Raw genomic sequence first — 12,628 nt, 5'->3', positions numbered from 1 at the left:
AACATCTTTAAAAGTTTAAATTCAACTCCCCTAGGAAAATCCGTGAGAGCTGCTGAATGTTATGGTCCTTTATATAGTCCATGGGTCAGACCAGATAGTTAGTGGTAAGGAATTAATTCCCAGATTTTCATTATATGCCCTCACTATTAACAGGGTTAGGAAGAAAAACATTGGTAGTGAATGTTTCTATGTACACATGTAATATTTGATCCTCACACATAATGTTAGAAAAGACAAGTGCCAAACCTTAAGCTGCTGCTCTAGAATACAGCAATTTAAGGATGGAAATAATAAATTATTAATATTTTACTGAAACTGTGTTTTGATTTTATTTTTTATTAATCAATGTATTGATGGGTATCAATAAGAGTTTCCTGAGCTGTTCTTAGTGACATCTTTTTTCCCCTCATGGTCTACTAAGTCTGGGTATAGGAGAACCCTAGATCCACTGTTCTACAAAGTGTTCACATAAGGGAGCTAATTGTTCTCTTTGGTCAATTTACTATGTCTGCATACACATTTCTTTAGTAGATGTGAATGATACACGCTTATAATCCTTCCCACCCAATTACATTTCTGGTTGAATAAGGATAATGCTATAAATAAATACAGATGTAAAGTGAATACTTTAATACTTTAATGAACTTAAACTACCACAAAAGTATAGGCTACTTCAAATAAGGCTAATTTAAAAAGGTATTAAAAATACATGAATGATCTTATTTATGTATTGTGAAAAGGACTGAAGTAGAAAACAGATGGGTACACAAATAAAAGCAAGAAAAATAAAGAAGGGCGGCAAGCAAGTCTGTTGCCGAATGCTTACTATATTGTGTGATTAAGGCCAGGTGACGGCTCTGCTTTGCAGACACTAATCCAGTCACAGTATGAATAGCCAGCATTAACCCAAATCACCAGACAGGCCAATATGTCTGCCTTACTGCAACCCTCTTTTATATAGACTACAGTGTATGTTGCAACTTGAGCACAAAAGACAAAGTTTGGAACACATCTTATATCTGTGGGTGATATCCTGAATGAGAAATTCCAGGTTTTGCTGAGAACGAGATGGGATGAATTTGTTTCTAGTGACTGGTTTGTGTGTAATCCTTATAGTCCAGCAAGATAAAATGCCATATGTTATGATCAGACATGCTGGATTTGTAACACAGAGAGGCCTTTGGGGCTTATGCCTACAAGTTTCTGATCCCTCCGCTTGTCTCCTTTCACAATGCTGCAGCTATGCAACAACACCAGCAGAGGGTGATCTTCGCTGGTGAACTCAAAAGTGTTTGGAACTAGTGAGGGAAATTATCTGTACTTCTTATTGTAAAACCATGATATTTTCCATAATCCAGAGACCATATGAGCAAATGATGCATTTACACACATATTTGTCATAGTTTTTAAGTAACTTTGTTTGGTTTTATTTTATAATACATGTGGCATCGATAACATTTACACCAAAAAATTGCCTTCCCTGGTACATAATTAACAACATTTCCCATCATGATAACTGTCTAATTCTGACACATTGACACAGCATATTTACAGGAGAACCAAATAAACAGGATTAAAATAGTTTTTCCTTTGAAACTGTGAAGATTGTTAAAGCTGCACCTTTTCAGACAGACAGATGCACATACTCAACATGGATAAAAAGACACACACAAAGAGGTCTTCTTTATAGTTAGATCTCCATCATTTCCATCTCCCCAGGTGGTGATGGAGGTAGTGTAGGAGCGCTGTAAAAAAAATGAAAGAATTAAAGCTTTTGTACAGCTTTGCTGAATAATACAGAAAACTTAAGGATAACCATTCTCAGAGAAGACTGATACAAACATTGCCGGACTAAACTATATATATATAAGTGTTTGGGCATTTAAAGGCATCCCCATTCTCTCCATGATAGGAACAGCTGTTGGTGGTTAAGAAGATGTGATACAAAGCATTTATTCATGATGCATTTATTGTTCAACTACCATTGTCATACTTACTCTGAAAAAGGAATGAGTGTTAAGCGTACGTATCCATTTGTAGGCTTTTTAGATGACAACGTTTCTACAGGAACAGAGATAATTAGAAATCATTATGAAGCCAATAATCTTGACTGAAGTAAACTGTTAAATAGGTCAGTGCCATTAGACAATAAAGCAATGTTGCTCTCAGGAGGGACAGTGAAGCAAAAGACTGTACCAGAGGTGTTGTAGTAGCGTCCAAAGGCAGTGTCTTTTGGGATGTCTGGGTAAAGATAGAGCAGGGGATTCCAGGTTGTGTTTCCCTGGGTTCCGATTCTGTAGTAGGTAATACTGTCTGGCAGAGAAATGGCCGACAGGTTCTGTTTGGTGTAGGGCTCTACCGCATGCACATGGGTCTCTACAGGGGAACCACATACAGAGAGTAAGGTTAGCAAACACTGATATAGACACATGTCGGGAATAATTCCATTCATGACCGGACAGACAGGAGCTAAGCATCATTCTGCCATAACAAGAGAAAATAAATAATTTGTATGTTGTGCATTCTCAGTAAATAGTTAATTTTATCTCAAAATGTCCAACTATGAATGAAAAGGGAGCTTTTATAGTGACAATAAAACAGGAATGTTCAAACGATACTTGTTTTTGTCCATATGCTGTACAAGGTGTGTGTGTTATTAGGCATGTCACAAACTGTGCCAGTAATAATCAATTAAACTCTGGCTGTGACATGACAGTTATAACTGTGGTAAATGTTGCCTGGCCCAGCTGCTATCTAAAAGGCTTTGCAACCTTAGCAATAATATAATTCATATACATTATTATTCATAAGTCATTATAAGCGCAAGATAGAGGTTGTCAGTCTGAAAAGAAAATCGCTATTGTCCCAAACCATATTTTGAACAAGTTTCTTTCTCTCTTTTTTTGCTCCAAACACACATACAGTATGTAAAGAAACATACCACCATTGGAGTTTTCAACCCAGCTAATGGTGATGGCTCCGTCTTTGTTGCTCTCGCTAAAGCGGAGCAAAAAGGTCCCTGTCTCTTTTTCCTGCAAGAGGGCCCATGTTCTCTCCCTGCTCACAAAGCCCATGATGGACCTGCAACCCACATACAGACCAGTTTAGTTAAATAGGAAGCATGTTGACTTGATCCCCCCCTTTCACATTCCCAGATAATAATACAGAGGAAAGTTCTGTTTATTTGAGTGGTCTCATTTGTAGCTGGTATGTGCCCCACTGTCACATTGTTAATGTTAATGACACAGGTAACCAAACAGTAACACATTGCTGACAAGACTCCGGATGCGTCTTACCCATCTCGCCAAAGATCCACCAAGTGTCTTTTGATCAAATCCAGGATTCCATCAATCCAAATCCAGGCACTTTCATTCTGTCCACACAGGAAAGCAAAAGTCAAGGTGTTCACAGGGGGTTTAGTTATTGCGAGACCACACACACACACACACACACACACACACACACACACACACACACACACACACACACACACACACACACACACACACACACACACACACACACACACACACACACACACACACACACACACACACACACACACACACACACACACACACACACACACACACACACACACACACACACACACACACACACACACCTTGTACCAATGTTGTTAACTACATAATAACAAAAAGCTTACCTTAGAAAAATTGCTCCAGTGAATGAGACCATCAGGATCATCTGTGAGGATAACAACAGTTACATAAAATTGCCCAGACAATTACAGACCCTTTAGAAAAGAAATAAACATATCTTCCTTTATATTTTCGGTCTTTCAAAGGACTGAGTACAAGGGTTAATTGGAGAACCATATTTAGTACTTTAAAAGTGCTGTCACATGCTGGCTGAGGATCAACACTACAAATAGTAAAGTAAATTGTAAACCTGGCACTGTCTTCAAACCCAATTATATACTGAAGAAGAGTCTGTTGTAGAACGTATGAATTAGTTCAACCCTAACAAGAGGAGAACTATATTTATAAAGCTCCAACGAGGAAATGACATGATTTATTTTTCTATCGTAGAAGGGGTCAAATACTCACCCACAAATTTGTCTCTTAGCATGGAGAGCTGGTTTTCGTCGAGCCCCCGTTGGCCGACGGACAAAAACTGCCAGCTCAGAACCTGTGACAGCTGCTGCCAGGTGAGCGGAGGAGGGTCGACAAAAAACAACAGCTTCTGCAGAATAGAGTCACAGACTTTTAGTACAGTTTGTTCAGAAGGGACATTCAAGTCTATACCACTGACTTTCACAGGGATGTGACCATCGTAGTTAAAATGTGATTTAAGACGATTGAATTTGCAAATATGAACTGATGCAACACAACAAGAAGCAAGAAAATGGTACTACGAGTCAGTGATTCTGGAGAATTATTATTGTCAAAATCAGTGAATATCTCCTCACAATCCGCTACCTGTACATAAAAAAAATCCAGTGTTAATACACAGCCTATAGGCTCTGTAAACTGGTATGTAAACGGCCGGGATGTAAACAAAGGGAGCCCACCGTAGCTAGCAACATGACCGTTTACAGAGCCTAGGCCGTGTAATAACACTGGATTTGCTTTCCAGTGCACACACAGTACGACAGGTATCGGATAATGAGGAGATATTCACCGATTTTGAGAAAAAGTGATTTTGAGCATTCTCAAGAAACGCGGACTCCACCTTTAAGATGTATGTTCTCTTGTAGCGAGCAAATGTATTTATATAGCACATTTCGTACACTAAGGCAATTGCAAGTGCTTGCAACCTGGTATCGCGCCGAGGCGTCACTTCCAGACGCATGGACTGGCGGCTCTATTTCACGCCTTGCCTGACCAGGGCGTCTCTATTACACGCGCACCTCCCGCCGTCCAAATGAACGGAGGAATAGTCTAAATTAACGGAGGAATAGCACCAACAGGGGCCGACATGTTGTCCCAGGAATAGCACGACATGTTCCCCCAGCATTTCAATACTATCTAGCTGCAGCCCCCTCGGTGGTTAGGGTTAGGGCAAGGGGACAGGGAGAGGTTATAATATAGACAAAAACAACCGCGGCCGCCATTTTGACTACGGGCGGACGCCCTGGTCAGGCAAGGCGTGAAATAGAGCCGCCGGTCCATGCGTCTGGAAGTGACGCCTCGGCGTGAGATCGGGTTGGTGCTTTACATAGAAAGCATTTTTCAAAATAAAACTAAACCGATCCTGATATAGTGTATTTGTTGTTTTGAGGTGTGAACTTTTATTATACTATCCATGGGTGTGAAGGCTTTACCCTGGGTTTGCAGGTAGACAGTAGGTTGGACCACATGACAGAGGCCCAGGCACTGGGGACCTGATTGGTACTGCAGATGACGACCAAAGGCAGGGAGCTGGCCTGGACCAACAAAGGAGGGGGTGACCATTGAATAAACTGCCTGGCTATCATTCTTGTATAAGTGAATCATTAACACTCTAATAATACTTTCTATTCAACCAATGATTTTTGAAGTAACAAAGAGCTGTGACTGTAATATTTGTTTGCTCACCTCGATGTTACACTCCAGTCCAGCGTATTGAAACTCTGTCACAAACTTAATGATGTGGAGTTCTTCAGTGACTCTCAGATTATACTAGACAAAAAGACAGCTTGTTTTACGAGGGAACCGTACTTGCATAATGATTATTTGCAAGCGAGCAGAAGTAGTGTGCAACTCCTGCGTCACTCTCTTTAACAACTGGGTTGCAATAATTCCATTCATTGTGTCAGGAGCTTCTCCCTCTGCCCTGTTAACAGCACTAATTGCTGCCGCTCCACTCTGCTCAGCCACACCTGTATCCACTCCTGCCCTAATTAACCTGCCAGCTGCACTGCATTCCCTGCTCATTACCCTCTGTATATAAACCCTGGCTTTCAGTCACTCCTTGTCGGATCGCCTGCTAACCAGCACCAGTTACTCTGCCTGTTTCCCTACGCTTCTGATTCCTATCCTATTCCTATCTGCAATACCGGACCTGCTCTACTCGTTCTCTGAACATGCTCATACACTCCCTTTCCCCCAATCCTTTAATAAACTGTTGAACGTGACGCTTTTGTGGTCCTCGCCTTGTTTGGGTCTGACACATTGAATTTCCATCAACCTGTTTATAAACATAGGATGTTGTCTCACATAAATGCTCTTTTGTGTTTGCCTTAAGCCTGCATTATCATGAAAATCAGAAATATAGAGCGGTCAATTTGTTTACACATACAACTGGTAGCTAATTTAGTTTGAGTGTCCCTCTTACCTCATATCCTTTGGGTCTTCCTTTCTTTACCTTGGGTGACTAGGGGGGGGGGGGGGGGGAATGCAGTCATTACATGCTCTTTGCTATTTGTATGGACCAAGTGATGTAGTATGTATATTACATTTACCTTTCATAAAATACTACAGTATGTTGGTTAAATTATTTAAAAAATGTATTTTATATTTTTAATACCATTTGATCAAATTCTGCCACCAAGCCTTCGTCGGGTGTGTTCACGTCCAGTACCTTAGAGTCAGTCTTGTCCAAGTTAAACTGACGGAACCTAAAACAATAGCGGGGTTCCATCATCATAAATGGATCAGTAGTCTATGAGAGTTTATGTTGATATGAGCAATTCATCAGTTTACATTTCAGATATTGAAATTGTTCAGTAACTTTTACCTACCCTGTAACTGTATTGGCTTCTTCCACATCCCTTATTTTTAGAGAAAAAAGGACACCGAAAGATTGAAATGAAAACCAAGGCTGTTAAAAAGTAGGGTTATAAGTGTTTTTCATAACAAACAAAACAGTAAAAAGTTTTCAAAAATGTAGAAAGGAATATTTTTCTTTTTGTAAAATGATAATGTAGCCTACTTGATCAGTAGTTTATGAGTTTTCTTTGACTTACTTGTCAAATACAGGTTTGACTTTGATCCGGCCCTGGAATGCTGGGAGATTCGCTAAGAACCTGAGTAGAGAATAAAACAGATACAATGATAATTATCATAAAAAATGTAATAAAAAACTAATTAATTAAAACACACTAATTCGGGTGTGTTCTGTTAGGCTAGGGCACATTTTATTATGGTGTTATCTTGTGAAAACGAAAAGGCTGTTTTCTCCCCATAATGAATGACCATACTTTTGAGCTAAAGGTTTGATTATTGAGTTATGACGAGCTTTTTCGATATCATAGATAATCACTTGTTCTTGGCTTCCTTATACCTTTAAGATTAGCTATTTGTCTCTTACTAGCTTGTGGGCTCATATTTAGCCATTCTTTGTTGAAGGAACGATTGACTAAAACATAATAAGCACTAGCACACATGTAAAATGCTAACAGGAGTGGTTTGAGAGCTTTCTATAGGCATTTAGATATATTATTTGGTTTGCTGTGAATCCGTGCACCTTACCTCACTGTCACTGTGAAGCGCACCCCGGTTTTAAGTATCAAAGGTCGTTGTGGTAAACTTGTCATGACAGGTTGTTTCTCAATCACTAGAGCACTGCAAAGACAGAGCGTAACACAACATGTCAACAATATGTGTTTGTATGAGACACTGTATAGAACACATAGGGATCCTGATGCCATGTCTCACTTAGCAAGAAGTTTTGTGAGCAGGGACCATGAGAATTTCTCTATCTCAGCCATAGGACCAGTGAGGTTGGACTTCTTGTTCTGGTCTTGCAGTTTCTGCAGCTCGTTGTTTACTTGTAGCAGCACTCCTGCCACAGTCGTGAACCTGCACGTACAACATAACCCATTAGTGCATGTTCTATATTAAAGCCTCTGGAAACCCGGTCTTAAATAATATAAATCAATATACGATATCAAGGTCGGGCGTCTCAATAAGCTTTTATAAAAATCAGATTGAATTTTTTTGGTTCATAAATATGTAAATATGTAGCTATGTGTTTCATAAACCATTTTTTTTAATAAAATCTTTTTTACAGTCTAGAGTCTAGACTAGACCGTGTGACAGGACTGTGTGGGCGTGGCCGTATCCGATTGGTTAAAAATACTTTTTGTGTAATAAGACTTGAATTTCAGTAAAGTTTATCAAATTTAAATTACAATATCTTTAATTTGGACAGATAAATATGTCTAACTCTTTTTGGAAAGCTCGCTCTCATGACCAAAAATAATTTTGCTGATTTTGGTTTACAGGGCCTTTAAAGAAAAGAAAAGCGAAAAGCCAATGTAGTACTACTAAGTTCTTACCACTCCTGCAGGTGTTCCAGACAGGTGTCAACAGGACTTCCAATGCACGCCATCTGCTGCCTGAGCTTCCACTCAGGAAGCTCCACGTCTGTGAGAGTCGCCACAATCTGCTCCGCCATTTTTAAAATGTTCCATATCTGCTGCACCACCATCTGCAAGAGCAATAGAATGTGGAGAGGAAGTCCAATTAAGCTGCTTATACAATGAATTGACTAATAACTGAAGATTGTTATGGCTTTGAATCGTAATATCAAGCATATTTGGTTTCGAGGTAGAGGCAGCTATTCTGGAGAACAAAATCACTTTTTGTCAAAATCAGGGAATATTCCCTTTCTGCAACCTGTCCGTACTGTGTGTGCACTGAAAAAAATCTAGTGTTAATAGCCTATCACAGCCTATGCCCTGTCCTAACGTAGTTAGCAACATGCCCATTTACAGAGCCTAGGCTGTGTATTAAAGATATTATTTGATTTGATGTATTTTTAACCCTTAAATAACAGATGAGAGGAGAGAGTAGAGAGTTGAAATAGAGAGAAAGGGGGTTGACATGCAGTAAAGGTCCACATGTCAATTTCGATCCCACGACCACTGCGAGAAGGACTGAGCCTATATGGTGCACACTCTACCTACTACGCCACGGAGCGCCACATTTAGGCTGTGTATTAACACTGCATATTCTTACAGCGCACACACTGTACAGACAGGTAGCGGATTGTTAGGAGATATTCACCGATTTTGACAAGGAGCTTTCTCCAAAGTCACTGACTCCAAGTCACTGACGATGAACTGCAACATCCCTGGTTTAAGCCTGGCTGGGATCATGAATGTTAAAATGCTTTAACAAAGAGGTTTATCCCTGTTGTGTCATCAACTCACCAAACATGTATGTATTAGTACCTGCTCTGTTTGTGTGTTGAAGTTGAATTCGCTCTCCACAACAGTTATGCACTCAAGCTTTTCATTCAGTTCCTCCAGTGACATAAGTTCCTTTTTTAACTCCTGCATTAGAGTTATAGAAAACAGATGATTAACATTCCAAAATATGCAGCTCACAGGACGGCTGTCAGGTGGAATAAACACAAGAAAGCAAAGATGTAATCAAAAACGTTACAGTCCAAATGGGTTTACCAAAATCTGCCTTTTCAGTTCCTTGACTTTGACGTCCAACTCTCTCCCTTTTTGTTCCATGGTTGGACTGCCGACGCACTAAGAAAAACAATATATTTGTGTACACTTAATTTTTTTTTTGCTAAATTTGGTATATGGTGGTGATTCCTAACAATGATAATATGCTAATAGTGTGTGCTTCTCATACTGCAAGTTCCGTTACAGGGTGTAACGCTAAACTCAGTGCGGCATTCAAATGACATATGCACACACCCAGACACACACAGACACACACACACACACACACACACACACACACACACACACACACACACACACACACACACACACACACAGCACAAAAACCTTACCTGTGTTTCAGAGGCTGAAGCCAGGATATTCCTTTCCTCCTTTAGGCACTCAGACAGGATTTCAGCTAGGTTCAGTGGCTCATGTTGGAAGTGATTCTGAAAAAAAAAACTGTTTTAATAATTCCACTCTGTGAATGATACATCTTAATTAAAAGGTTCAATTTTTAATGCAATGCTCAGTTTAAATAGCAGCATGTCTGCCCTACCAGCAAGTAGTCTTTCATCCCTTGAAGATCGGGTCCCTGTAAAATGTTGTTCTCCTGCACAGTACGGTTCCACTGTTCTTCCAAAAACACTATGAGTGTAAGGAAACAAGCGCTTGCTTCATTTTCATCCGACGCTGCCAAATCCCTGACACAGAGCAACAGAAAATGTAAATTCATGTACGAATAGTTTTTCTTCTTTTTAGAATAAATATAAAATCCATAATGTAAGGACTTGTCGATAATGTAACAAAATGCTTAGCCCATATCATTTTTGATCATAATTTAACAACTAAGTCTACTACATTTTGGTTCGCATAGCCTATTACATTATGGATCAAAATATGATGAACCAAATTGTAATAAGTTGTTACATTATCAGCAAATAGTTATAGGCCTAATTTATGGGGCTCAGCTTACATTATCAACTGGTTATTACATTGACCTTGGGTTTCATTAGGCTACTCTTTTTATATTCGCCTACATTATGGGTCGTTAATTGTTAAGTGTTGGGCTCTTAAGGCCCCTCTAGGCCTACTAATTAATTTGGTGTGTCACTTTAAGACCACTATGATTTCCTATCCGACAGACGGCTATAATAGCAACGTCCATGATGAGACACACCTGCAATGAATTTACCAACTGGGCTAGGCCTATATTCTCCACCGTGAACCCTGAGGCTCGGGGCCCCCTAGCGGTCGTTTTGTCGTGTAACATGCGTTTCAACCTGTGGCTCTTACCAGTCGTGTCCCTCTATCAGGACGCACAGGTAGTGGCGGATCTCTCTGGGGAATTTCCCCTCGTACAGCTGGCTCACTCTGCCCTGCAGAGCAGAGTCCAGCTTCAGCAGCTCCCGCCACTGAGACATCTGCAGTCAGACGAAAATATAGTAGTAGCAGGCCTATAATATAGCCTATATAAAATATAAATACAGTCAACAATCATTAAGATAAATACAGCCGCCCCCACGTTTAAACTGAGATTATACTTTTTTAAAGTGTCCCTTCAATTCTGTCATCATTCACAGGCTATGCAAAAAGTTAGAATTTACCGTGGATATTTGGCTAGGCCTTTTAAGTCTACAAACGTCTGACTTTGCACTGAGAAGCTTAATAGGCCTATGAATTCCACTGACATTCATTTGTTTGAGGCCAATATTAACGTTGAAAATAGCCTATTACTGACGATAGCCTTTGAAGTTTGAAATGGGTTATAGGTCTCTATGCGCACCAGCAAAACGAAACCAAAATAGCCTCACAAAACATAATTTTCTTCTTTCTTTTATTTTTTCAAACAACATGACATAGACTTACCTTGCCACTGAGGTTGTTGGCCAATGTTGTTTAACGATACGAATAATAAGTCCTAGCAGGAAGAGGAGCGCAGTGAGAGTGTTTTGATTGTCTCTGACAGTGACAGTGAAAAGGAGGGGGGTTTAGATTCACCCGGCACTCCCCGCCACCAACCATGTGATTCTCGAGAAATGCTTCCCATGAGCGGCGTCAAGCCACCCGTTGGTTACACACGTTATACACAGTTATCATTTCCGCCTTCAAAATAGGCCTAATAATAGTTAGGCTAAAAGCTAATTAATTTTTTTACATTGGAGAGTTCTGATGAATTGGTTCTGGTAGTCCTCTTTAATTGACTATTAGGCCTATAAGCAGGCTTATTTTGGGACTGGTTTAGATATTATAGCCTAGTTATAGCTAGGCCTACATTTATAAAATATCTAAAGAGAGGACTGATTCTGTCTTGATCCAAGACCCAATAGGCTACTGAGGGGAAATACTGTTGTCCTGCAAGTTTAACCCTTTACAACCCTTTAAACCTGTAGGTGTGTGCATGAAGGCCTATCTGTCCTGCTATAAAGGCGTCAGTGATTCTGGATAATGCTTGTTGTCAAAATCAGTTTGGGCCATATATCCTCCCGATTCACTACCTGTCCGATAATCACTGATTTCGGCAAAAAGTCATTTTGATAAATAGCATTCTCATGAATCACTGATTCTTCCTTTAATAGAGAGAATGGTGTTGGTCATCAACACCAGGTAAAGCACAAAGGGCAGATGTCATTAATAACACATTAAACATGGTCATTTCAGGGCCTTGATATTAGCCTATGTATGCTGACCCAAAATAATTCTGATGTTGATCAAATAACTGCTTGATTTTGCTAAAACCTCCATAATAACAACATATTAGGTGATTACATGACAATGTTGTGTTTTTTGCTTATAACGCTGCAAGTAAATGAGCAAAAAAAGTCTAGAGCTTTAAAATTATATTTACTAAAGGAATACTGGTAGACTAAGGCTGCTAGTATAGCATAAGTCAGCCATTCATTTTACCTTAAAATCTATGTGGCTTTACCAATTCAAAGACAGAAATAACAAGGTGGGGATGATGAGCAAGCCTATTTCAGAAAACTTCCAACTATTCCTTTAACTAACTAACATTTGTAGTTTAACTTACTATTATGTCCTTATAGTAATATTGTCCGTGATCTTAAGAGCTGAATTCTCTTTTATTTTCTTGTTTTTGATGTCTACTCTGTATTTATTTTTTTTAGACAATGAGGATTGGGCAGAACTGTCCCTAAACCCACTCCCATCACCATCATCCGTTTAGAATGGTGTCCAGGCTTGTGAGGCATAACAGTGTAAATCCTGTTCGGCCTATCTCCATGGTTGGCTCTGATCACAGGGCTGTTGCATTGTATT

At 39.7% G+C, this 12,628-nt stretch overlaps 1 protein-coding gene across 1 annotated transcript; it reads right to left on the bottom strand.

The window, feature by feature from the left end:
* Positions 1-1,429: 1,429 nt before the first annotated feature.
* On the bottom strand, positions 1,430-11,302 carry LOC307258995 (signal transducer and activator of transcription 1-like). Its single transcript, XM_080038698.1, has 22 exons — positions 11,219-11,302; positions 10,646-10,773; positions 9,909-10,053; positions 9,703-9,798; positions 9,353-9,430; positions 9,122-9,223; positions 8,225-8,376; positions 7,602-7,745; positions 7,416-7,508; positions 6,911-6,970; positions 6,686-6,715; positions 6,472-6,562; positions 6,280-6,318; positions 5,541-5,624; positions 5,288-5,389; positions 4,071-4,206; positions 3,668-3,708; positions 3,297-3,373; positions 2,942-3,081; positions 2,197-2,376; positions 1,998-2,061; positions 1,430-1,745 (listed from the first exon to the last, which is right to left on the bottom strand). Exons 2-22 carry the CDS (start codon positions 10,771-10,773, stop codon positions 1,691-1,693), a joined length of 2,037 nt encoding a protein of 678 aa, XP_079894824.1. The 5' UTR covers positions 11,219-11,302; the 3' UTR covers positions 1,430-1,690.
* Positions 11,303-12,628: the final 1,326 nt, after the last annotated feature.

Source organism: Ammodytes marinus (assembly GCF_949987685.1).
Source record: "Ammodytes marinus genome assembly, chromosome: 12".
Classification (NCBI taxonomy): Eukaryota; Metazoa; Chordata; class Actinopteri; order Uranoscopiformes; family Ammodytidae; genus Ammodytes; species Ammodytes marinus.
Note: the sequence above shows the minus strand (reverse complement) of the source record. Positions and strands in the feature narration are given on the sequence as shown.